The sequence below is a fragment of the Ambystoma mexicanum genome, chromosome 2q, assembly GCF_040938575.1.
Source record: "Ambystoma mexicanum isolate Mex_15411 chromosome 2q, UKY_AmexF1_1, whole genome shotgun sequence".
NCBI classification, from domain to species: Eukaryota; Metazoa; Chordata; class Amphibia; order Caudata; family Ambystomatidae; genus Ambystoma; species Ambystoma mexicanum.
In genome coordinates this window covers 1,012,302,115-1,012,328,675 of record NC_090924.1, presented here as the reverse complement: position 1 = coordinate 1,012,328,675, position 26,561 = coordinate 1,012,302,115, and the positions used below count along the sequence as shown (strand labels likewise).

Below are 26,561 nucleotides of genomic sequence, written 5' to 3'. Positions count from 1 at the left end.
TGACTCTTAAATTAATAATTAATTGTTTAATAAAGAAACCTTTTGTGTAAGAGTTTATTTGAATACTTGTCACTGTAAATCTCTAACTCCCCTACAGCTCACATTGACCCCTCTTGAGAGAAGCCTGGCTGCTCAACACGCTACCAACCTGTGTAGTACAGACTTATACCAAAGGTTGGGTTCCTATTGCCAGGAGGTCAGGGTTGTTGTAGTGCACCCAAAGGTTACTGCATACAATCTTGCCTAACACTTGACTTTTCACGAGATGAGGGTGGTGCAGTGGATGCACCCCCCTCCTTCATGGCCAAGGTTTGGTCGGAATTCCACCTCAACAGACCCTTGCCGTTACCTGTGTTTTTTCCGACGCCTTCGTCGCCGGCTGAAAGGACTTTGCACTCGCTGGAGGTGGCTTGAGCACTGAAGTTTTACGTGGCCCGCACAAAGAGTTTCCGGGAAAACTTCTCAGCTTTTTGTGAACTTTGGTCCTGTGAACCATGGGAAGGCCCTGTCCAATGCTTGCATTTCCAGGTTGCTCTCCGGCTGTATCACTGTCACCGATTGGCCAAACGACCGCTGCCTGGCCATCCGAGAGCCTATTCCACCAGAGCGATCGCTGCTACAACGGTGTTCCTGTATGGTGTGCCCCTGCTGGACATCTGCAGGGCAGCTACGTGGAGGTCGACACACCTTCACGAAATTCTACTGCGTCGACAGGGATTCCAGGGAGGAGTCCAGAGTCGGCCAAGCAGTGCTGCGCAACCTGTTTGCTTGAAGGAGAGCCTGGTGAGGAGGTAAGAGACTGCTTCTGTTGAGCATTCATCTCCTGTGGTTGTGCATGTGTGTACTGCTATGTATTCTTTATTCTTGAGCATGTGAATCCATGCCAGACCCCATGCTGGAGAAGGAACAAGTTACTTACCTGTAGCTGTTGTTCTTCAGCTTGGGTCTGGCATGGATTCACATGCGAACCCTCACGCCTAGCCCTATGCGGCTCTTCTCTTGCTCCTACTTCCACTTTACGTGCTACCAAATCTGAAGATGGCTGCCAGAGGAGGGGCTTAGGAAGAGGGAAGTCATTGGGGGAGGGGGGGTAGTATGACCCAGAACTCAGTAATTGGTTGTTAGGAGAAAGACAGTTCAGAAATTAAACTGATTTTTTTCTTTTACCGAGGATTCCCAGCCTGATGACAAGGAATATTCATGAGCATGTGAATCCATGCCAGACCCATGCTGGAGAACAACATTTACAGGTAAGTTACTTGTTCCTTCTCCTCTAAACTGATCACTGAGCGCTGGGTCATACTGCCCCCAACCAGTGACTGCCCTTTCCCTAAGCCCCTCCTCTGGCAGCCATCTTGAGATTCCTAACTCACATTCAAGTGTTGGGAGTCCTCGTGTTTTGCTCTGTGTGCTGATCTATGTTTTATGTGATTTTTATTTTCTACGTCGGCCGACAAGCGGGAATTCATTTTATCTCTGAATTTCAATGCCCCTCAAGGGCAAGAATCGTTGAAGTTTCATCGAAGATTCCAGAAGGCCATCGGGCCTAGTCCGCACACTGGACCATGTCAGAGAAGAAGCAGCTCCCGTTTCAAGCTCTGTTCCAGCTGCGCACTGCAAATGTGTTTGCAGAGGACAAATGCCTCCACCGTTTCCACCGGGAACACAGGGAAGCGGATTGTGAAATCTGCCTCAAGTTCTCGAAACGAACCCTGAAGGTTTGTCACAGTAGGCTGGCGGCGTGGCTCAGCGCCAAGGCCTCATCCCTGTTCGGCAAGCAGGGACATGCCTCACCCTGGACCGGCTGGTCCAAAGAGCGGGCTTCTAAGTCCTATGAGCGCGCTCCATCCGTGGGGGCCTAAAACAATGGCAAGCGCAGCGAGTACGTTTCCGTTGGGGTCGCATGCAAGCAGCTCCTGCGATGAAGAGAGCATGCTCATACTCACCACCTGCTTCCACCTCCAGCCATCGCTACAGCTCCTCTCCTAAGAGGAAACGGGCTAACCCGACGAAGCTGTGGAAAAAGCCAGGGAAGACGAAGGCACAGGAAGACGAAGGCACAGGAAAAGGCGTCTGAGCTGCCCCAGAAGGCCCAGGTGAAGTTGTCGACGATGGAGTTGGTGGCAGCCGTCCTCTTGAAGACGAAGAGTGCTGACCCAGTCAAGGTAGTCCCGGCAGGGCCAAAGCATCCCTACCGCCAAGGCGGGAGGCCTCGGCCAAGCCAGTGGAGAGGACACCAGAGAAAAGGATGCCATCCCTAACCCCTAACCGACCCCAAAAAGAGGTGGTGCATGGGGCCTCGACCGTACACCAGGGCACGGATATTTCTTCCTCGGATGAGGAGGACCAGGCATCTGTACACACGATCTAGGAGCACATGGGGGACGACAGCAAAAACCCTGATTGGGACAACTGAGGTGACGACGGCGGACCTGCTGCTGACAACGGTGCAGGGCCCAGTAAGCCTACTGCCCGACCCCTCTGAGGGATGTATCGCTGAACATCCTTTCGACCCTGCATACCCTGCTGTTGCAGATTCAGAAACAGATGCCGGCAGCATGGCCGACCCCGGACCAACCTACAGCGAAAAAGGGGAAGCAGCACCCTACACGGCACCATCCACCTCCACACGTGCCCTCCCCCACACCCCCAGAGACACGGGGACGGACACGGCGACTGCGGACACAGACGACAACATGGCCATGGCGGGTGGTTCGCCACAGCCAAGGGCTTCTCCCCCAGACGAGGTGGGGTTGTTCCATGCCATGGTCGCCAGAGCGTCCAAACTCTTCCCATTGATACCAGAGGAGATCAGGAAGGAAGGTTTCTTTATCAACAACGCAAGGCCCAGAGGAAGACCACCTAGGCGGTGCCTCTCCTGGCCGACATTTGGGAGGAAGCACTGGCATTGATGAAAATCCCGGCCAAGAGGGATCGGCTGGAGAAAAAATATTGGTTGCCAGTCTGCACCCAAGTGCCTACGTTCACAGCCTTCCTCGGTGGTCCCAGCTGCAACAAGAAATAAGTCGTCCAGCCCCTCGCCTTCGTCCTCCCACCCTCCGGACAGCGAGGGGAAGAAGTTAGATGCCATGGGAAAAAAAGTAATTACTCGGCGGCGTCGGCAGTCAAGGTGGTCAACGCCCTTGCAATCCTGGCCAGATACGACTGTGAGCTGTGGTATAAAATGGCCCCACTGCTGGAGTTCCTACACGACGACAAGCGGGTCGAGGCACTTTCCATCCTCCAGGAGTTCCAGACAAGGGTACTGGACATGTCCTTTGACAGGGACATTCTCTCTTTGGGAAGGTGGTCGACGAATCGTTGCAGGCCATTAAGACTGAAATTGAGACAGCCCGTGCCTTGGGAACTCATCAACACCGCCCGTCCTTTCGTGCCTCCGATGGAAAGTCTGGCAGATTTTCAAAGGGTTTCGGCAGAGAGTCCTCTTCGTACCTTCAACCCTCCTGGTCCACGACCCAGGAGGCCTACAGAGGCCATTCCAAGGCTTTTGATGGAGGTAGCCGACGTCGCTCCCAAGGCGGCACACAGGCCCCAAAGCAAGATTGAACCGGAACAGGATGTCAGGCCCCCACCCATACAGCCCGGTGGGAGGCCGGCTGGCGGCTTCGTCAGAGAGTGGTAGATGATCTCCACTGACCGATGGGTGTTGGAGGCTCTCGCCCATGGACACACGCTAGATTTCCTGCTGAAGTGTCCGCGGATACTGCTGGTGGCCTGGCAGGAGCAGCACATTCCTCAGGTCCTGTAGGAAGTACGGGCCATGTTAAGAAAACGGGCCATAGAGCTGGTTCCAAAGCGACTCCGGGGCTCCGGAATCTACTCCAGATACTTCTTGGTAAAGAAGAAGACCGGGGGCTGGATGCCCATTCTAGACCTGCGGCATCTCAACAAATGCCTCAAGTCCCAAAAATTCAGGATGGTCACGTTCTCTACCAACTGGAGGAAGGAGACTTCTTGACGTTGCTGGATTTAGAGGACGCATACTTCCACGTCACCATTCACAAGAACCATTGGAGGTTCCTGTGCTTCGTAGTACAGGGAAGGGTCTACCAATTCAAGGCCCTCCCTTTCGGACTGAAATCAGCGCCCAGGGTATTAATGAAGTGCCTGGCACCAGTGGCTGCCCATCTGCATCTACGGGGGATACACATGTACCCGTACCTCGATGACTGGCTCATCCGGTCCAAGTCAAGGGAAGTAGCTTTCAGACACACGGAGAGTACCGTCCGACTGCTGACGGATCTGGGGTTCTCCGTCAACTATCCAAAGTCCTACTTGATACCATCGCAGAACGTGCTGCTCCTGGAAGCCAGACTCAACATGGTCTCCTGCCTGGCTGCTCCCTCTGAGGAGAGGATAGCGGCCCTGTTGGGGAAGGTGCAACCGCTGTTGGCACTGAAAACCGCCACAGTGCGGACCTTCAAGTCGCTGCTTGGCATGGTGTCGTTGTGCATCTACTTGATCCGACTCTGCAGGTTGCGGACACGACCCCTGCAGGAGTTCCTGGACGCTTGCTGGATCTAGGTGTCTGGAAGCATCGCAAACATGATTACCCTCGACAAGGAATTCCGTCGAGCGATAAGGTGGTGTGGAATAAGCTCCAATATCGACGGGACTACATGTTTTCAGAGCCCCCCGTACCAAGAAACGGTCACCACAGACAGTTCCCCGGAGGGCTGGAGAGTCCACATCAGACATCTCCATGCTCGAGGCCTGTGCCTGCTGGAGGAAAGGGATCTCCACATGAATGTCCTGGAGCTGCAGGCAGTGTTCTGGGCCCTCGGGTTGTTCCTTCCGTCCCTCAGGGGCAAAGTGGTGAGGGTCTTCAGGGACAATAACACCACAATCCTCTTCATCAGGAAACAAGGCGAGGTACCAGATCCCTGGTGCTCTCCAGAGAGACGCAGTACTTGTGGCACTGGGCCATCGCCCAAGAGATGTTCCTCATTCCTTTTCACCTGTTGGGAGTCAAGAACACCATTGCTGACTACCTCAGCAGGGAGCTGTGTCCAGGATCAAGTGGACCACCTCTTCCTCAAGTGGAGCAGACCCGAGATCGATCTGTTTGCGAAGACGACGAATTCCAAATGCCAGACATTCTCCAGCAGGTTCCACGAGCTGAGGAGCATGGGGGATGCGTTTCCTTCCTGTGGGAAGGCCTGTTCCTGTATGCGTTCCCTCCCTTGCCTCTCCTGCAGCGAGTATCAATCGCCTCAAACGGTGCCGATCAAGATGATCCTCGTCGCCTCGGCGTGGCTCAGGCAGATTTGGTACCCAGATCTTCTCAGCCTGTCAACGTCGCCCTCGGTCAAGCTGCCAGTGGTCACGGATCTGCTCACCAGAGAAGGAGGCGCAATCCTGCATCATGATCCAGGATCGCTGAACCTGAGGGCTTGGCTCCTGCAGCCTTAGAGTTTGGGGGGTACGATTTGCTGGCAGAATGCAGGGAATTCCTTGCAAGGGCCAGAGTGTTGTAAACTCTTAAGTGCTACAGCCAGGAAGCGTTTCGTGGTGTGGTGCCGGATGCCGAAAATCAATCCTCTGAAGGTCAGCCCCCTGCATCTGGCGGCTATCTCCCGCTACACCAGGTCTCCAGGACAGTCTTCTCTTTGGTCCCAATGTCTCGTCAAGGAGTTCCTCAAATAACTGTTTTGATCGTTCCCGCTGGTGAAGGCGCTTGCCCTGACATGGGAACTCAATGTGGTACTGACAAGGCTCATGAGGGTCCCCTTCGAGCCTATGCATCAGGCCCCTCTCCAGCTCCTCTCATGGAAAACTGCTTTCCTCGTGGCCATCACCTCTGCCAGGAGGGTAGGTGAGATTCAGGCCCTATGCCGCAAATAGCCTTATCTGTCTCTTCACGACACAGACGTGGTGCTGCGGAAGCACCCCTCCTTCATGACAAAGGTTCCATCGGAATTCCACCTCAACGAGCCTTTGGTATTGCCTGTGTTCTTTCTGAAACCTTCATCGCCGGTTGAAAGGACTTTGCACTCGCTGGATGTGGCTCCTGCTCTGAAGTTCTATGTGGCACGCACGAATAGTTTCCGGAAGACATCTCAATTATTTGTGAATTTTGGTCCTGTGAACCATGGGAAGGCCTTATCCAAGGCTTCCATTTTGCGGTGCCTCTCCGGCTCCGGTTGGCAAACTGACCGCTGCTCGGCCGTCCGAGAGCCCATTCCGCTGCAACGACAGCGTTCCTGTCTGGTGTGCCCCTGCAGGACTGCTATGTGGAGGTCCACGCACGCCTTCACAAGATTCTGCTGCATCGACAGGGATTCCAGAGAGGAGTCCAGGGTCATCCAAGCAGTGCTACGCAACCTGTTGGCTTGAAGGTGAGCCTGTTCCAGAGGTAAGAGTAATTGCTTCTGTTGAGCCTTGCCACCTCCTGTGGTTGTGTAATGTTGTACTGTTATGTATTCTTTATTCATGAGCATATGAATCCATGCCAGATGCCATGCTTACCTGTAACTATCGTTCTCCAGCCTGGGTCTGGCATGGATTCACATGCGAACCCTCCCACTGTCCCCTGTGGCTCTTCTTGGTCATACTGCCACTTTACGTGCTTACCAAATCTGAAGATGGCTGCCAGAGGATGGGCTTAGGGAGAGGGCAGTCATTGGCTGGAGGCAGTATGACCCAGAGCTCAGTGATTGGTTTAGAGGAGAAATACAGTTTGTAAGTGATAGTGAAACAGTTTTTTCTTTTACCAAGGATTTTCTGCCTGAATCCATGCCAGTCCCATGCTGGAGAACAATAGTTACAGGTAAGTAACTTGTTCCTTCTAAGGTAAGTAAAACAATCCTATATATACTTTTCAGACTGGGAGAACATTTCTAAGGTAAGTAGTAACTTTTGTAACTGTTCAATCTGAGTTACAGTTACTGTTAGGCAAGGTTGTATGCAGTACCCTGTTGGAGACTGCACCAACCTTGTTCTCTTGGGAATAGTTAACCCAACCTTTGGTATAAGCATGTACTACACGTGTTGGTAGAGTGACTGAGCAGGCAGGCTTATCTCAAGAGGGCTCAGTGTGAGCTGTAGGTTTGTAACAGAGTTTCACAGTGACAAGTATTCAAATAAACACTTACACTCAAGGTTTCTTGATTAAACAATTATTTATTAATTCAACAGTTAGTTTAATAAGCCTTCCTTAGAAGGGAGCAATATAGGTAACAAAACAATATACTTCAGAAATACTCACTATTAGTTTCAATAAATGTGTAGATACCCATTTGGGATGGCCCTCAGATACTTCCTACACCCTGAAGTGACTTAAATAACTAGGACACTGTGGACATTAATATATCACTGGTACATTTAGAGCAGTACTGAGTTTGTGTCAAAAGGAAAAGGTTTTGGGAATGAAACAATGGTTAACAAATATTGTTCAGCTGGTAAGTACTTTTGAACCCCCCCCCCCCAATGCAAAGTAAATTAACGCTTTCTCAGCTACACAAGTTATGGAATGTGCGACTTTTGTTGAGTGATTGTTAAAGCACAAAGTCAGAGGTTAGGAGAGTCTTTCAAGGAGTCAGGACAGCCAATGTCAAATGAGCAAAGTCTAGGGGAGCTGAAGCACTTCTTGCAGGTAAGTAGAAAGTCTTGCACAATGTTTAAGAAGTGTTTGTTGAAAATGAAATCACTGTTGGGCCACAAGCTGGAAGGCTTGTTAGTGGCAAAGCTGTAATCAACTCTGCAAGAGCAACCAGGACAAGTCTCAACTGAGAGCTAGCAATGCTACAAGACAAGACAGTACCTTCGGTCTGAAGAATATGGATCCAGCTGGCTTCTGTTCCAGTTGTAGTATCGCAGATCCTGTTGTTCCTGGGCCTCAGTCGTGGGGACAAGAGGGAGGACGTCTGGGGACTCCTGCACTACAGTTTGAAGGTCGGCGGCCGCAATGAGCAAACCTCAGATCAGCGTCACTTCGCGGTTTCTGCTTCTCACGAATAGAACCACCACGTTTCTCAGATACCTTGTGGACATTTCTCGCATCTGGGGTCCAGCACTCTGTTGAGTTGCTCAGGCTCTGTCAGTCCTGCTTCCTGGGAGTTCAGAGGATCTTCCTGGACCTCGGATCCGACTTAAAGACGACACACTCGAATTTGGTGTTCCTCTCCCTGGCAATCGGTTACTGCAGCAGCAATCGAAGTACAGACTGCGCCGAGAGGATTTCCAGATGAGTTTGTCTTGGGGTCGATTGGCCCGTAAAACACAAGGGGATAAATCGTCCTTTGCAGGGCTTCTCTAGTTGAGGCGAATTCAGAGCTTTGGCACTGCAGCAGGGCTTCACTGGCTAAACCAATGGTCTAGGAGTTGCAGCAGGCATCTCTTCCACGTTGCTCTTCAGATTCCTACGTTCAGTGGTCGACTCTGCCTTCCAAGCAAAAGACCTCACCTTTTATGCAGATTTCTCCCATTCATTTGCAGACTAGCTGTCAATCACACAGCAGGGTGGCTGTCCTCCAAGGACAGTCAGCCGGCCAATCACTATTCAGAACATGATTTACAATTCTTTGGAATGTAGCAGGTGCCTTTTCTTTTACAAAAGGCATAATCTTAAACTGGTAGAGGCCTCCTGGGGTGGAAAATGCAGTTTTCTCCTCGGCATGGTCTGTCAGAGCTATTTGCCAATAGCCTGATGTTAGGTCAAATGTACTGAGGAACTTTGCTGAACCAAGTTTGTCCACCCGCTCATCTGTTCTAGGTAAAGGATGGGCATCAGTCGTGGTGACTGCATTCAGAGCTCTAGAGTTCACACAGAATCTCAACTCCTTGGATCCTGCCTTTGGCACTAGCACAACTGGGCTAGCCCATGGACTTGTAGATGACTCTATTACCCCGAGATAAAGCTTGTTCTTGACCTCTTCCTTTATGTGGGTTCTTGCATGGACTGACATCATGTAGTCCCTGCTTTTGACAGTGAGACGTCCCTAGTGAGTATATCATCCTGGCCCCAAGGGGTCAAGCCTGATGTACATGAAAACAGGGAGGCAAACTGATCAGATCAGAAGAGAGATTAACTCCTTCTATTTTTCCATCTAAAGGCTGTCCCCTGAGACGGTCAGGTAGAGGTTCACTAAGAGCAAAGCTCCCTGTTCTGGTCTGTATTCATATGCCTTTAGGCGGTTAGTGTGAAGGACCCTAGGGGCCTCCTTGGCATTGCCCAAGTCCACTAAGTAATTGACCTCTTTGAGTTTGCCCACAACCTTGGAGGGTCCATTCCATTTGCCTTGTAAAGCCCTCTGCCTTGTAGGTACCAGAACTAGAAATAGCTGGTCTGGAGTAAACTCCATGTTGGCCTTCTGGTCATGCCAATGTTTGACCAGAGCCTGACCTGCTTTCAAGTTATCAGAAGCTTCTGTCATCATGTGTGTCATTCTCCTTCGGAGACCTCAGTGACTCTCACACCCTTCCTTGATTAGGGCCAATGGACCTCTAACCGGATGACCATAGAGGAGCTCAAAGGGGCTGAAACCAACCCCTTCCCGAGGGACTTCTCTATAAGCAAAGAGAAGGCATGGCAGTAGAAGGTCCAACTTTCTTCTAATGGGTTCCTCTAAAACACCTATCAGGCTCTTCATAGTTCTATTAAACCTCTCCACCAACCCATTGGTTTGGAGATGGTAGGCTGTTGAGAACGTGTAGTTCACTCCACAGTTTTTCCACATGGCTTGCATGTAGTGGGACATAAAATAGGTCCCCCTGTCCGAGAACCTTCTTAGAAAACCCTACCCTGGTAGAAATACCAAGGAGGGCCTTAGCCACTGCCTGAGCAGTAACAGTGCTCATAGGTATTTCTTCAGGATAACTGGTAGAATGATCTACCACAATCAATATAAATCGGTTGCCTGAAGGTGTGGGAGGGTCTAGGGGACCAACAATGTCAATCCTTACCCTCCTCAAAAGGAACTCCCACCACTGGGAGGGTCACCAAGGGTGACACGTTCTTGGCTCCAGTCTTGCCAGAAGTCTGACAAGTGTGACAGTCTGTATCCTCATCAGACCCCATCTTGGGCCAGTAGAAATACAGAGACATACTTTCCTTTGTCTTCTTAAAACTTAAGTGACCAGCTAACGGAATCTCATGGGTTAACTGTAGAAACTGGGGGCTCGCCATCCTGGGGCACTAGTCTTCTGTAGTCCCCTGGGGTAGACTAAATAGTCTCACTGTAAAGGAGGCCATCATCCCAGTACAGCCTGTGCTTCCCTGGCTCGTGCCCTTTTAGCTGGGACGCTGCCTGCTGGTGAAGTCCTTAAAGAGTAGGACACTCTCTTTGACCTCTGCTGAAGTCTGCCCTAGATGGTCCACCTTCTGCAAGCAAAGTCTACAGCTCAGGATGGTCTTTAGAATCCAGATCTCCAACATAGGGAAGTTCTGTTTCACCCAGTAACTAGTTCACCATTCTCTGGTTGTTTCTCACACTCGGCCTCAGCTGGTGGAGGGGGTCACAGGCATGCCCTTGGACTGTCCTCTCGGGGATGTCCTTGTCCTTTGAACAGGTGTGACACCTTTCTTCTTTCCTGAGACCTTGGTTTTCCCCTTTGTCCCCTTCTTTGTCCTAGAAGTAGAAAGGTGTTCTTCCTGTGGACTGGAAGTTATAGGTTCCTCTGTAACTTCCTTTTTAGAGTCGCCTAAGGTTGCCTCTCTGGTCAATCTAGTCTGCTCCTGCTTGTTTTTACTGGGAAGACTGGGGGTGCATGATACAACGCCAAGAGTCTTTAAGTCATTCCGCAACAGGACTCTCCCAGGCACCTCACTTTGTACACTGACAGGAATCCTCAGTCATATTGTTGCACTGGACGAGAGCTGGTAGTCTAGAAATCATCTGGAGTGGGCCTCCAGCAAGTTTAGCGGGAGCCTTGGGTGCCTTAGCAACATCCTCTTGCTTGAAAAGGTTTCATCCACTACATTAATGCTAGCCCCAGTGTCTCTAATGGCAGGGGTCTCCTGTCCATTCACAAGTACACTGTCCTTGTAGTTTTCTTTGGTGTTGTCTGGAATAGAGCTATACACATCTACATTCTGCTGTTCACACAGACCCAGGGACACTAAAGAAACACTGGCTGAGACTCCAATGGCGTCTTCATCCAATACTTGAAAGTTACCACTAGCCATATGAACTTCATCCTCTGGGATTAAGGCTAAGGAGGCAGTGTTGACCCCTGAAGGTTTACTCTTGCATCTGGGATTCCCCTTCACATGATCAGTTGACCTACAAGCATGGTATTTACCAAATGTTTTTTGGAATGGAGCGTCTGCTGTCCTCCCTCTGTATTGGCACCAGAGGTTTCACTAGACTGACCTGGTTTCCCATGGGGCTTAACCTTCTTAGGTTTGTCGCCCTCTTTTCGGTGATTGGAATTTGATTTCTCTTTTCCATCTTTCTTGTGCTGCTTCCCCTCATCCTCTTTGTGAGTGGCCCCTGAATCCTTGTGATTTGTGAGTAGCCCACAAGTCGGCAGCCTTTGCTAACTTCTTGGGATCAATCTCTTTTGAGTCACCCAAGTGCTGTCTCAGCTCAGGAGAGCAGGCATTAAAAATGGACTCTAACAAAAATAGATTTCTCATTCCTTCAAAGGAGTTCACTCTGTAACCCTTAAGCCAACCATCTAAGTTTGTCAAACATTCACACACCCAGGTAGCCCAAGCGGTACCATCAGTCTTTTTGAGGGTTCTAAACCTCTTAAGGTCCTGGGAAGGAGTTTTCTCAAATCTGGCTATCTTGTCCTTTCCCAAGACAGTTCAATCCTGCCTTATTTTCACAGGAACTCTGCAATGGAGGATACTCGACTTCTGCTCGTTCAGCACGGCTGTGTGTTTTCAGCTATTTTACTCCTCCCCTCCTGTAGCTTCAGGTTTCTCTTCTTGTCAGTCATCTAATCCAAGATGGCTTCCTAATCTTTGTGTTTTTACGTTTAAGCAGGCATATGCGTGTCTTCATTGCATTTCGTTTAATTGCCCTACGTTTTTGCTGTTATATTTTCTCTAACGTATGAAGCTCATATATGCTTTGAGTCTAAACTCCATCTTTAACCTAATGTTTATCTAACTTCATAGTGAAATGCTTATTTGCTTCATGTATATATGTCAGTGTGAATATTTGAATATCTTGATTAATGGCTTTCTTTACTCCTCTTGGTTACATTTCCGACAGCAGATTTGTCGCTACTTGCACATCTCCTAGTAGTGGTTGATATGGTTGTCTCGGTGAATATCTTCTCTCATATCTGTGGTATGTTGGTGGGGGAGGGGCCAATGTCATGAATGACGCATTCATCTGCCTCCCTACACACCATTGTACCTTGAATGGCCACATGTACTGGCAGGATGCCACACGTTTCTGTCAATCTTTTGTATGCCTTGATCCTAAATGTCTTCATTACTGTACAGGCCTTTTCTCTGTTACCACGCACCGAAAAGCAAATAAGGTATGAGGTTTGATTATCATATGTAGCATAAACAAAAGTAAGCAGAACCCTTTCTTCTGAAGCTATTGGGAAACAAAAGAAAGTTATGTATATCTGACAAGAAAACGTGTGAGGATTTTATTAAATATCATTTCTCTTTTTCACTCCTTGAGGATTTACTAGATGCCATAATTTGAAGAAAAAAATCCAATTAATGTAGTTGTCTGATTGTTGCAGTTATGTGAGGTTGCTTGAAAGGGCTTCTGCAATCACGTTATACAAGGAATGGAGCAGCTTGTGGTTTTGAGCATAGCTGTGTAGAGTACAAGATTTGACATATCTAGGTTTTATCAAATGTTGTCAATATTTTGTTTAAAGAGGGTCTGTATTTAAACTTAACATGTTTCTATATCTTTCATTAGGGTTACCCAGGCCAACTCTCGAGTGGCACATACATGGTTACGGGAAATGCACAGATGAGCCATATCCAAAGCTACCCTGTTCCCCCAGAGCAACATCCATCTCTTAGTCAAGGAGCAGGTCAACCATCGGCCAGCACATCTCTGCCGAACCAGCCTGCCCACACGTCCTACAATAAGTACTAATTTTTCTTCGTTTCGTTTTTTTTTTCTTTTTTTTAATGTTTAAACACAGCCAATTAGGCATCTGCTTTTTGGGGACAGGATAGTATGAGAGCAGGACCTCTTGCCTTCGTGTTACTGAGACAATGGGGGCGTGTGTGTTTGGGGGGGGTATGTGGGGTGGGGGTATGTGGGGTGGGGGGGGTTTCCGTTCCGTGGGATGCCTGCTAAAACTGCAATAGCTATAGCTTTCACATGGAGACAGAGACAATTGTTTTAACTCCATTCAGTTATTGTTTCCGTTGAGCAATTTATCTGCTGGCTCAGTCAATTCTGGTCTACAGCAATACGACTTCATATGGTACGGCATAGGTATGTTGAAAGTCAGAGATGTTTTGTGACCTTGTGGGAACATATCAATTGAATGATAAACCAAACAGAGGAATTGTCAAATTGTAAAGGTGGAGTCAAAGATACATTCTCAAACATGGATTAATAATGGAAAATTGGCTTGAATCAGGGAAAATCATTGATAAATCCTGACTGGTTTTTGTATATATTGTACTTCACAGCGCCACCATGTGTGTCACAACTATTGCTACAGAATGGAGAGAGGGAATAGGGAGTTTTAAATAACAGAATATCCTATTGGCATGGCATTTAGCAACGCTTGCAGTATACATTGGCTACGTTACTGATAATTTTTTGTTATGTTCTGCCATCTGAAAAAAATGAAGGGTGTTTAACTCCAACCCATACAAATGCATGCCCGAGCGTTAATGTCCCTGGACAAACACAGTGACCGTGCTTGCTTTCTTACTAACCGTCACTGCAGAGGTGCACAACTTCACCACTGAAGGTTTCTAGGGCCATATAACCAGCAGTAGCAGATACAGCTTTTGGTCCTGGGGGACGGGAGGGGTAAAATGGGAGGAGGGTGGTGAAGAGGGCAGCAGCGTGAGGTGCACTGGGCACCCGGGGGAAACGAGGCAGGGGCAGTCGCCCCCCTCCCTGGCTCCTCCACAGGTAACCAGCAGTAAAAGGTCTGGTGCATGGCAGCACACCCTGTGAAAAAGTCACCCTGCTTTTTTTTTTTTAAGCCGCCTTTCGTCACCTCCCCCCTCAATTAAGCCTCCCAAAGGGATAAGCAGCACTGCAACACACATGGTGCCTGGTTACCTTTTTATTGGTTGTTTCTTGTAGCCCTCCATTTTTCTCCCCCTCCTCTATACCCTGCCCTGGCAGAAAGGTAAGCAGCATCCTGATGACACACCTGCCGAAGGCCCAATCTACACTGCTAATTCTTTCATAAATCGTCACCCCTTCAGCCTCCCCTATAGCGCAGCAATGCCCGCTTGTTTTTTGGCAGCCTCCCTGTTAGCTCCTCAATATTAAATCTGATAGTCCCCTGCCCCACTCATGAGGGCCGAGAGGAATGCAGATGTGTGCTTCAGTGCCTGGCTACAGCTATTTTCTGGGGGGCAAATGTAGACCATGATTTGCCTGATGGTGTCTTCCGGCGACCAAGATATTGAACAACTGTGGGACTTGGTGGTACAGACTTGAAACGAGCATGACTCCAACGTAATCAGTGGTATGAGAGGTGTATGGCTGCATGACTCTGGTGCTGTGCTGATTACTGTATCAGTTTCAGCTGAGCTCCTGGACAGGGTAGGCATATCTTACCACCTATCCTCATGTAGCAGACAAGATTTATTCATGGCTCTCGAAAAGGGAATAATGCTGTAGAGTGGCCCTGCAAGTGACTCTAAGGCTAGGCTACGAACAGCTGTGATGGGTGCCATATCAACTAAAATATGGCCACAAGAAGGTCCAGTGATCAAATCGTTTTCAAGGCAGTAAGAATTGACAGCTCAGCTTTAAAAAAAAAAAAAGAAATTGTGAAACATTCCAGTTCAGCCATCACACACTGGATGATTCACTCTATGTATTTTGATGCATGATGTAGTGAGATGCTTGTGATATAACTAATAGATTTCTCTTGTAGCAACTTTCCCTCCATATTTCTATGGCCTCCCAACCGTTTTGTTTTTGAACCTGTCCTGACTTTTTACTGGGAATCGAATCCTTCTGCTTCACTCCCTTGGTCTTTTGCTCATGTTATGGAGAAACTGATCAGCACTGGGAAACTGTTTCCTTTTTTTATCGTTTTACCTTTTTGGTGACTTTTGAACAGTGCATAGAGCATCTTACAGTGCAGTGCGAATAATTTTATATCACCCTAGTTTGTTACACTTGGGATGTTTGGTTACTTTTATATGTGCCTAAAGACAAGCCGTTGGTAGCAAACATTGTTACAATTTGTATGTTATATCTAGTGAGTTCAAGTTTAGCGCCTCTGGCTATTAAATGTGGCTAGTGCCCTAAAACCGCCACACCACAAGATCTTTGCTCGTTCTTTGGATACATTGTTGTTTGACCACCTTCCTGACTTCTCAGGTCAGGAAATCCCATATAAGGTCATGCACCTGTTGCTTTTGCGGGCTATTGATGCCTTTGTATGTCCTTGGCCCTGGAGGGGGTGGGACTGTCTGGTCCCACTCTACATGTATGTTGCCAGTGAGTCTAGTTGTGGGGCATGAGTGAAAACAATAGTTGACCCTGATTATACAACTACTGGCTATTTGAATGGTGCAGAGCCTTACCATTGATGGGCTTGTACTTGCTTCAGGCTGGATTTGAGATAAAATGATGACTTCTGCAGCCATTTCTTCAGATCAACGTTGGAGCCAAGTATCCTGTGTAGAAGAGCAGCTGACTGAAGATCTGTGGACTACTCCTGAAGCAGCACAGCATCCCTTCCTGCATTTGGCCTGCTGAAGCCCTGCTGGACTACCTGATCTGCGAAGGCCCCGTGCAGTGCTTCAACCCTTGGACTGGTGGGACCAACCAGTCTTAACATATTCACAACGTTCTAGCTGCCCTGAGTCTTCGTAGTGTCCCTGGACCTCCCGGTGGACTGACCAGCTCTCCAGTGGCCTACTTTGGTAGAATAATCGCCAGAACCTCATTGGTCCCCAGCTTGTGGTGTATGTCGCCTCCCAGCTTCAAGGGATCCACCTGTAGAAGGTCTTCTTCAACTGCAACTTGAAGGATGCCTGCTGTCACCTGTGTGCGCTGGCTGTCGCTGGTGCTCACCCTCCCCCATCTCGTGAAGTGTCCTGAAGAGGTCTACATCAGTGTCTTCTGCATTTCTTCCTCTTCAATGGTTGGACTATGCTTCTGCAAACAACCAGAAGAACCCTTGCATCTGCAGCTCCTGGGCACCTCACACTGGAACCAACAGTGGGAAAACCTACTGAACCGGGGTGTCCGACTCAGCCCTTTAAGACGAGGCAGCAATACTTAGAGACAGGTGGAGATGCCGAATATTACTCAAACATCAATAATCAAAACTGACTCAGGAAGTTGGCAAGTGCGTCTGTTTTAATATCAATGATCTAAAACGGAGTTACAATGAACATCAACGCGTTCGTTTGGTCGATCTTCACACTCAATGCAACACATGAAAAAAAGCAGGTTATGTACTCAAAACATTATTGACGTCAATCTGCGTTGCAAACTACAAAAACTTACTTGGAATGGTGATAGGCTAACAGGGAACATTTAGGTATATGTTCCATACTGGTCAGGAAAGGTGATTGGGTCTCTAACATCAGGTGGGGCAACTAAGCCGTCCTCTAGTACAGGTTTCTACGAACGCCATCAAATACACAACGTCCCATTGGTTATACAAACTATAGGGCTCTCTATTATGTGTCCCTTTATAAATGGTTGGCACACTTGTACCCCTCTGTAATATTCCACCTACGCAAGCAGCATGCAGGCTGGCACACAGGTGCTGGTGGGCTGGTCATAAGCATAGCTTCCCACCAATTTAGCCCTGACAGCCATCACACTTGCAGTCTACTAGTCAATTAAGACTTTGAACCCGGCCTTGTAAATGTTCTCTGTGCTGGAGAATACACAGTCTTCTTGGTTTCGATAAGCTCATCTTAGTGTCTATTTTTATCTGACCACGTGACTGTAGACCATATTTTCGAGTCTTACTGGATTTGAAATGCTATTATTTGATGAACCTCTGACATCTTCAACGTTCTCGCCCCTCACGTAAGACAGAAGGTTTGTTCTTTTCACACATTCTGTAATTGTTTGTACGCACACAAAGGCCCACAGTGGCCTTGACTTCTTGGTGTTGATCCAACCAAGCCTTTCTTTGATTTACCTCCATGGTTAAGTTTTCCGATTTCTAACTGCGCAACACTGAAAAAAGTCTTTCTGCTGACGGGATCCAGCTCTGCTAAAGTTCGCTGTGGAATCATCCATAGTCCTTACATTTCCTATGTATATACGTTGGCGCATCGCCACAATATATTCACTAAATAGCTAGTCTTTAAGAATACTTTGTCTACTTGCGTTACTGCTTCTGTACAATTATAAAATGACTTGATAACTTCATTTCTGAGGCTTGTGGAATCTGCTTAGATCACATGCTGTGCATAGGCCGACATCTAGTGGAAGCTGCGGAGTATTACAGTTTGTTTTTTGAAACTCGAAAATGGGCGTCGACACAGGGCGTGCCAGTAATACTATCCCTAGTGTGACGTCCACTGTACCCATGATCCCTCACACGTCTAGGACCCTCAGATTGTTTTTTTCCGCCATGCTGGTCGGAAGCACGGAGCAGAGTTCCCTGACTTAGTCAGATTTTGCAAATATTGTTATATATTTACCCGTTTATTCTACCTATACGTCGAGTCTCCGAACATCGACACTCGACGCCGGATCGGAGAAAATTCAACCGACGGACTACAGCAACGGATTTGGGCCTCGGAAGGCCTCTGGCCTCGGCCCGGGCCTCGGAAGTCCTCTGGACTCGGCCCTGCAAGTAGGGAGAGTGGGGGGTGGCACATGATTAATATAGGTGCATTACTTATATTCCTACACTCCCAGCCCACTGCCACAGGGTGCGTATGGAGGGTACCCCTTTTCAATTTTGCCCCAAGTGCAACCGCAAGTATCCTTGGGTTGACAGACACGCCACGTGTAACCTCTGCTTGCCGAGGGACCACCCCGAGGCGAATTGCAGAGTGTGCAGTCGGTTTAAACCGAAGACCCTTAAGGACCGTTCGACAAAGCGTTGGGCCCACCACGCCACGCGACAAGAGGCCATGGCCGAGGAGGGTGCCTTCAGCGATGGCAGCGACGCCGTACTTTCGGACGGCCAAGCGCAAGTCCCCGACCTCGGAAGGTTGTCCGGCAGGGCAGCTATGGGGAAGACCCCCAGCCACACGAGCGCTACCCACACTACTTCCAGCAAACAAAGGCACGCACGTCGAGTTCTCGGAAAGAGGCACGAAGAGTACGGTCCACCGAGTCAGTGTCCTCTGGGCGTTCGTGTTCAAGATCGCCGCATGACACCAGGCAACCCTCCACTGTTGCTAAGAGTGCCTAGCTCCCCTTAGTGACTGAGGTTCGGTCATCAGAGGACGACGCCGACCTCTACCCCCAGGCCGCACTCAAGGAGTCGGTGTCTGCAGGCAGCGTGAAGGCTGCTACCGAATCCCTTACACTCTCTAGAGACAGGGACTCTACCCCCGAATTTCGGCGCCAGGCACCGAAAAGCTCTGATAGGGCCCTAAAATCGGGGAAACACTCTTCCACCTGCGGGGAGGGGGGAAAACAACGAAGTAAGCAGTCCCAGCCTACTTCCACTCTAAACTAAATTCTTCTCCACCTAAACAGATGGACAAGTCTCTTGTCCCTAAGGCCCCTGTTCAGGCCAGAAGGTCTAGTCAGGACAAATCTCAGTCTGTTGTCCCTAAGACCCCGGTTCAAACCAGTAGGTCTAGTCAGGATAAAACAGGTAAAGCACTCCAGGAAAGAGTTATTCCCAGTTCAAGGGAATGGTCCAGTGATGACATAGACATAGACAGAGTAATGTCAAGGATGTCATCTTTGGCAGATTTCTACGCCAAAAACCCGGAACACTTTCTCTCTTATACCCCAGAAGGGTCAACTCCCTCAGGCTCTAAGGATCCAATACCCCCAAGTAAGAAGTCCCGGGCTGAAGCACCAACTCAGTCTTCAGACCCCTTCTATATACAGCCCTATTCTCAATATCAGGAAGATCCATCCTTTGGTGAGGATCCAGACGTGGGCATGTTCGAAGAACAAACTGGGACATCTATTATGGGGATGATGAGGACCAAGAGGAGGAGGAGGAGGAGGACGACCCAGATACATACAGGGTAGATTCCCCGGTAGAGAAAGAGCCCGCGTTTACCGACTCCCCTGTCGACAACCAGCCTCTCCTGAATGAGGTCCTGTCCAGAGCGTCACTGCACTTCCAAATTGACACCCAAGGTGCTCAGGAAGAGAGGGACTTTGCAGAGGAATTGGTGGGAGAAAAGAGACCTGTTGCTCAGGCCATCCCTATCCTTAAGTCAATACAAAGGAGGATAGACCCTTGCCTTGTTAACCCCAATCTCACTAGGGCAGTAAACCCCAGAATTGAAAAGCTTTTCAGGGCAGCCCATTCTGACCCACTGTACATAAGGGGACATCTCAAACCGGACTCCCTGGTTGTTACAAACACCCGTAAGAGGGCGGGAACACCCTTGTCATCGTCCGAAGCTCCCCCCGACAAGGAGAGCAAGAGGATTTATGGCTTGGGCAGGAAAGTAGCCTCCACTTCCGCCTACCAGGCAAGGATTGCCAACTCCACCACCCTGCTGGCTAGTTACAACTGCCACCAGTGGGAAGAAGTCGCGGCTCTCATAGACTCCACCCCAGAACCCTTAAAAAGCCAATTGGCACGAGTTTCGGCAGAGGGGAGAGCCGTGTCAGGTTGCATTTTAAAATAAACCTTTGATGCCGCGGATAACGTCGGCAGATTAATTGCTGAAAGCACGGTCATCAAGAGGCATGCTTGGCTACGGCAGTCTGGTTTCAAGGCCGAGACCCAAGCATCATTGATAGATAAGCCGGTGGAGCCGGAGCTATTGTTTGGAAAGGCGGTCGAGGACGTGCTAAATAATGCCAATGACGAGTACGAGACACTCAAGTCCCTAGGGCAACTAACCAACAAACCCCCCAACCAGAGAGGGAATGTCAATTTTCGTCGGCCTCGCGGACAAAACTCCCAAAGAGGCTCAAACTATTCCCAAGGCCAGGGTACTACATGGAACACTAACCAGCAGTCTACCCAGAGTTATGGCAGGGGTAACAAAAGAGGTCGTGGTAGGGGTAGAGGCAGTCCCAATAAAGGAGGGGGCACGCCTCCACCAAAACAGTGACGCTCCGTTCAGGATCCCTTCTCACGCCTCCCCAGTAGGGAGACGCATTTCCATCTTCACCCAAGCTTGGGAAGGGATCACATCAGACAGATGGGTGCTGTCCGCAGTGTCCGCAGGATACTGCAGAGAACTCCTAGAGCGTCCCCGAAACCACCCTCCACGACAAAGAATACACTCCTTAGACCACCAGAAGATCCTACTCGAAGAGATAGAAATTCTTCTCGCAAAGGAAGTGATAGAACTTGTCCCGGGACACCAGGTAAACAAGGGTATTTATTCAACTTACTTCCTTGTGCCAAAAAAAAGATTTGACAATGCGCCCAGTATTGGATTTACGGCCTGCAAACAAGTATGTCAAGCCCCAAAAATTTCGCATTACTACTCTCCAAGAGGTAATTCCCCTCATAAAAAAGGGGATTACATGGCAACATTGGATATGAAAGATGCCTATTTTCATATTTCCATGTTCCCAGCGCACAGAAAATATCTGCGCTTCAAGGTGGACAGTCAGCACTACCAGTTCAAGGTACTGCCCTTCGGGATAGCCTCGGCTCCAAGGGTATTCACCAAGGTACTGGCGGCGGCACACCTACGCAGGGAGGCAATCCCAGTGTACCCTTATCTGGACGACTGGCTCATCACTGGGGAGACCCCAGTAATTTGCAGGACAAACATTCAAAGAACTATCGACCTCCTCTTCGAATTGGGCTTCTCCATGAACGAGAAAAAAATCAAGTCTGGTGCCCAGCACCTCCAAGCTGTTCTAAATACTCAAGAGGGGTTGGCTTTTCCTTCAGAGGAAAGAATTTGGAATATACTACTGCAAATTCCGCAATATCAAGCTGGTCGCCAGATAACAGTACGCAAAGCAATGCGTTTGCTGGGCATGATGGCGTCATGTATTTACCTGGTCCCCCACGCGCGCCTGTGCATGCGTCCCCTGCAAGAATGGTTGGCGAAACTGTGGTCTCAGGCAAGTGGTCAGTGGGACGATCTAGTGGTCGTTTCGCCAACACTTGTACAAAGCCTCCACTGGTGGACAAGAGACAATCTATCCAAGGGGAAACCCTTTTACGATCCCGAGATACAGGCGGTAGTCACGACGGATGCATGCCTGACAGGATGGGGAGCTCACCATCTCTGCCACACAGCTCAGGGTCTCTGGTCTCACACAGTGGCCAAGAATCACATCAACCTGCTAGAGCTTCTGGCAGTTTTCAGAGCACTTCAAGCGTTCAAACCCCACCTACTGAACCTGTCGGTGCAGATCCGGAAGGACAGCACGACAGCCATGTTCTACCTGAACAAGCAAGGAGGGACTCGTTCGCCAAATCTGTCGAGACTTGCCCAGAAAATTTGGATATGGTCACTCAGACGGAACATCTTTCTGTCATCTCAACATGTTCCAGGGGATCTCAATTCTCTAGCGGATGCTTTGAGCAGAGATCCCCTTCCGGAGGAACACGAATGGTGTCTACACAGAGAAATCGTAGATGATCTCTTCTCTCAGTGGGGTTTCCCCACTATAGACCTATTCGCCACAAGCGAAAACAGACAGTGCCCAGGATTCGCATCCAGGTTTCCCCAACCAGACTCCCTGGGGAACGCCCTGTGGATGAACTGGTCAGGGATGTTTGCGTACGCTTTTCCACCAACTCCTCAGGAAGGTGGTGAACAAGATGAACAGAGTCGATGACGCTGGTCCTAGTTGCTCCCATGTGGGCAAGACAACCTTGGTTTCCACACCTACGCAGACTCTCGGTGTGCGATCCCATCAAACTCCCGGGCTGGTACAATCTTTTGTCCCAGCACCAAGGTCAAAAGGTGCATCCTCTACCCAACTCCATGAACCTAGCAGCATGGATCCTGAGGTCATATAGTTTGGACATCTCAATTTACCACAGAGGTGTATAGATATCCTAAAAGAGTCTAGGAAACCGAACACGAGGCATTGCTACTTTGACAAATGGAAGAGATTCGTTATCTGGTGCCAGAATAAACAAATCAACCCAGTTGATTGCACTCCTTCCACAATCGTGACATACATGCTCCACCTGCTGGATGCAGGGTTGGTTTTCAACTCACTAAAGGTACACCTGGCAGCACTGTCAGCGTACACCACCTCACATAGCAAGGTGTCGTGGTGGAAGGTACCCGTGGTTAAAGACTCCATGGAGGGAGTAAAGAGACTTCATCCCCCTATATCTAACCCACCACCAGGATGGGACCTGAACGTGGTGCTATCTAAACTCATGGTGTCCCCCCCCCCCATTCGAGCCCATGCATAAGACAAGTCTCATGACCTAGAAGACTGCCTTCTTAGTAGCCATTACATCCATAAGAAGGGTCAGTGAAATTCAGGCTCTGTCAGTGCAGGATCCTTTCTTTACTATACATAAGGATAAGCTGGTTTTACGGACACACCCTAGGTTCTCACCTAAGTTTATTTCTAAATTCCATATAAACCAGTCCATCGATCTTCCGGCTTTCTTCCAAAACCCACAAAGCTCGGCTGAGGTTAAACTACACACCCTAGATGTGCGTAGGGCGGTCCTTTACTACGTAAACAAGACCAGACCGCTTAGGAAAACAGATCAACTGTTTGTCTCTGTAGCCACAGGCAAAGAGGGAGATCGCGTCTCTAAGGGTGCCATCTCCAAGTGGATTGTCAACTGTATCCAGTTGTTACTCTCTTTCTGACAAAACTTTGCCTTTTACGCCCAGAGCCCACTCGACAAGAGGCATTGGGGCCACTCTGGCTTTCATTGCAAATGTTTCCCTTGACACCATTTGCAAAGCAGCTACTTGGAGCTCTATTCACACTTTTACTCAGCACTACTGCATTGACACCCATTCAAAGACAGATACTCAAGTGGGACAAGCGGTTCTAAGACATTTATTTGCTCATGACCCTTCTCAAATCCCACCTCCTTCTAACACTGCTCGCTAATCTATGCACAGCATGTGATCTAAGCAGATTCCACAAGCCTCAGAAGGGATACATTACTCGCCGTAATCGTATTTCTGATGAGATTGTATCTGCTTAGATTCACATGCGACCCACCCTTCCTCCCCTCTGAGAGAAGGCGCATGGATGCTTGTAGTCTTACCTTATCTATCTTCTATCTGCTTGGATCATCTGTACTCACGCTACTCCTCATGCTACTTCATGTCAGGAAAAATACAATCTCAGGGTCCTAGACGCGTGAGGGATCATAGGTACAGTGGACGTCACACTAGGGATAGTATTACTGGCACGCCCTGTGTCGACGCCCATTTTCGAGTTTCGAAAAACAAACTGTAATACTCCACAGCTTCCACTAGATGTCGGCCTATGCACAGCATGTGATCTAAGCAGATACAAGCATCAGAAATACGATTACGGTGAGTAATGTATCCCTTATACTGTAGCCTGAGCATCTTCATCTCGAGCCCAAAATGTTGCTAATCTTTTACACCTCCTCCTTAGACCTATGGAATGTCTACGTTTTCTCGTCTCTGCAGCTCTTCTGGGTGCGTTAGCTTTATTCTTCATGATGTCACCAGTCTTCTCTTTTGCTCAGTTTTCAGACTTCTTCCGGGATTTCATTCATATGGCCATCATGTTGTCGTGTGTATGCATATATGGCTTTCTCAATGGGAATCTTACTTCCAGGATTCTCTTTGGTATAGGTATTGTCACTGGTAATGCACGTGTCTCACACTCTGGCTCCCATCATACACGCAGCATTTGAGAGGAGCTTTGGATGGGGGTACTTGGCTCCACCTCTACACTCCCCCCTCTGGGCGATTCATCGACCACTCTCTCATCAGTCTTCACATCTAGAGATCCTTGTCTTATTATTGTCCCCTTAATAGTTTACATTTAATTCAATCCAACCCTCAATCATTGTATAGCTTCAGAATACCCGTCAATTCTCACATAACTTATATATCTATATACTAAACTTATATATCTATAGACTATCTAGCGATCTGTTTAAAATAGCTAAGAAAGCTTCTTCCCAAAACACATACCCTACCTATCCTATTATAACTCTGGGTTACTTAAATCCATATCATCTATATTCAAAGACAGCCTCCCTACCAGTACAACACCCACTTTGTGAATACATAAAACCCTGATGACTAAGACCCATAACTGATGGCCATAACTGCTAATCGCAGTTTTTATGTATCAATTCCTATGAGTCCCACATATTTCTAAATACATCTGGCATTCCTAGATGTAAGTTATTATCCCCCTTAATCCTTTCCTTTACCTTTCTTTACCCAATGCTTCCCTTCTTGTTCTCTTCATGACACATTGCAGTTTGATAGTACGTATTCCTATACAGTAGTTCTAGAGAAGAGGTATTTAAAATGGCGTATTATTTCTCTTCAAGTAACCATTCTCTTGATCACTTTAAAACAATATCCTTCAAACTTCTACCACATTTCCCATAAAGCTTATTCAACTGTTTTAGTGATAATTAAGCAGATTAAGCATGCACATAGTCAACAAAGCGTAGACATCCAATTGTCAGGATCCTCAACTCCATATATTTATCCCACCCCACTCGTTTGCCCAACCACATCAGGAAGCTCATACATTCTCGTTGGGCACCTCCAACCTCTGATCCCAAGGTTATTATTTATAACTACCTCAGTACATATGCCATTTCCTATGAATGTATCCGATAAAACCAGGGCCATACGATGGGGTGGCCACACCTATAACATCAAATTACATGAAACATTTAACCTAGCTCTATTCATCTTAACTTCCAAACAGATAAAAACCTCTTTGTAGCTAATCTCACCTCAGCTCATTATCTGAAGTTTAACAGGCTCCCAAAAATTATTTTATGCAAAATAATCAAACAGCTAGGCACCGGCCTGTGCATGCATGTGTTTCATACATTTCTCCTTTCCCAGCATTCACAAACTATTAAACAGTGTATCAGTCACCCAACTACCGGTCATCTGAACAATATGCACAGAATTCCCCCAGTGCAAGGGCCTAGAGTGCACCCTACAAAGCCAATTAGGAGGTAACCCCTAGTTGTGATAAATGAAGATTCATTTCTCAACATAAACCACAAATAAGTCGCAGCATAAAACCATGTATAATTGCTGGTCTTGCTTGAAATCTTAAGACAGCAACCTTTCCCCTTCATTTCCATGGTTGGTCTGATGTTATTCAACGTGCATACAGGCATTGTTTCGCCTTCAGCCCTCGACTGCTTTCCCATCCTTTACCCTTTTATAATAAGCCGTTTCTCAAGTCAGTCACATTAAAAGTATGGCGAATGAAGTGCAAATCAGATCATATATATTGGCACGCAGGATCACCAAACCCACAACCCTCAGACCTTTCAGATCTCCCTACTCCAACCTCTGATCTGTTCCCAGAACACACAAAGCCCGGGCTGGCGGCTCCAGCTTCCCCACGGTTGCCCCCACACTCTGGAACTCCCTACCACCTCACATCAGGCTCATTGAATCCCACTCAGCCTTTCACAAAGCCATCAAAACAAACCTCTTTGACCGTATAGACATGTATTCTGTGTTACTATGTAAACATTGACTCTGAAATGTAAACAAGTCTTACATTGGGCGGCTTTTTTGTAACCCTTAATCAAGCCTTCATAAGCTCTGATACAGCACCTTGATGCCAGCAGGCTGTAGTGCGCTCTACAAATCCAAATAAATAAATAACATTGCTGTTCCTCGCTGATACGAAACGCCTGCTAACATTTCCTTGTCCCGATAGTTTTCAGGAAATTACATTAATCACATTACAGTGTGTCTCCTGCTTCGGTACTTAGCCTGAACCTATAAAGCAGCACAGTGGGGGCCTTCGTTCCGTGGACAACGGCAGAATGACAAAAGTCTCACCTCCCAGCACTCTGTAGTCTCCATAGAGTGCAGCCACATCTCCATCCCGCTTCCTCATAACGCGATCTCCCGTTCGCAAAGCCGCCATCACTCACGCTCATTCAGACTAGATACTCTGTAAGCCTGAACACGTGAGCACCTTAAAACGTAGAATTATGTTTTAGGAGAGCGGGTGCCTTCCTCTAACATCCGAATCACCAAACAATAACAAATACAAACGAAAAATGCCAGAACCGTTTAAAATAACGGATTCATGAAACTATGGAAATAAAGTAAAAGAAAACACATAAATTATACTCTTACCCACTACTAAATATGAAAAAAAGCTTTTACCAAAACAAAT

General features: G+C 48.2%; 1 protein-coding gene across 6 annotated transcripts in view; it reads left to right on the top strand.

Annotated features, from left to right (window-relative positions):
- STAM (signal transducing adaptor molecule) overlaps window positions 1–26,561 on the top strand; it is an 876,495-nt gene that overhangs the window by 828,430 nt on the left and 21,504 nt on the right. For 4 of the 6 annotated variants that reach the window (XM_069648340.1, XM_069648344.1, XM_069648343.1 and 1 more), the window contains one exon: window positions 12,861–13,036. The exons of the other annotated variants lie outside the window; for them this stretch is intronic. In XM_069648340.1, the coding sequence (XP_069504441.1) occupies window positions 12,861–13,036 (176 nt within the window). The remainder of the gene's footprint in view (window positions 1–12,860; window positions 13,037–26,561) is intronic. 6 annotated transcript variants of the gene reach the window in all.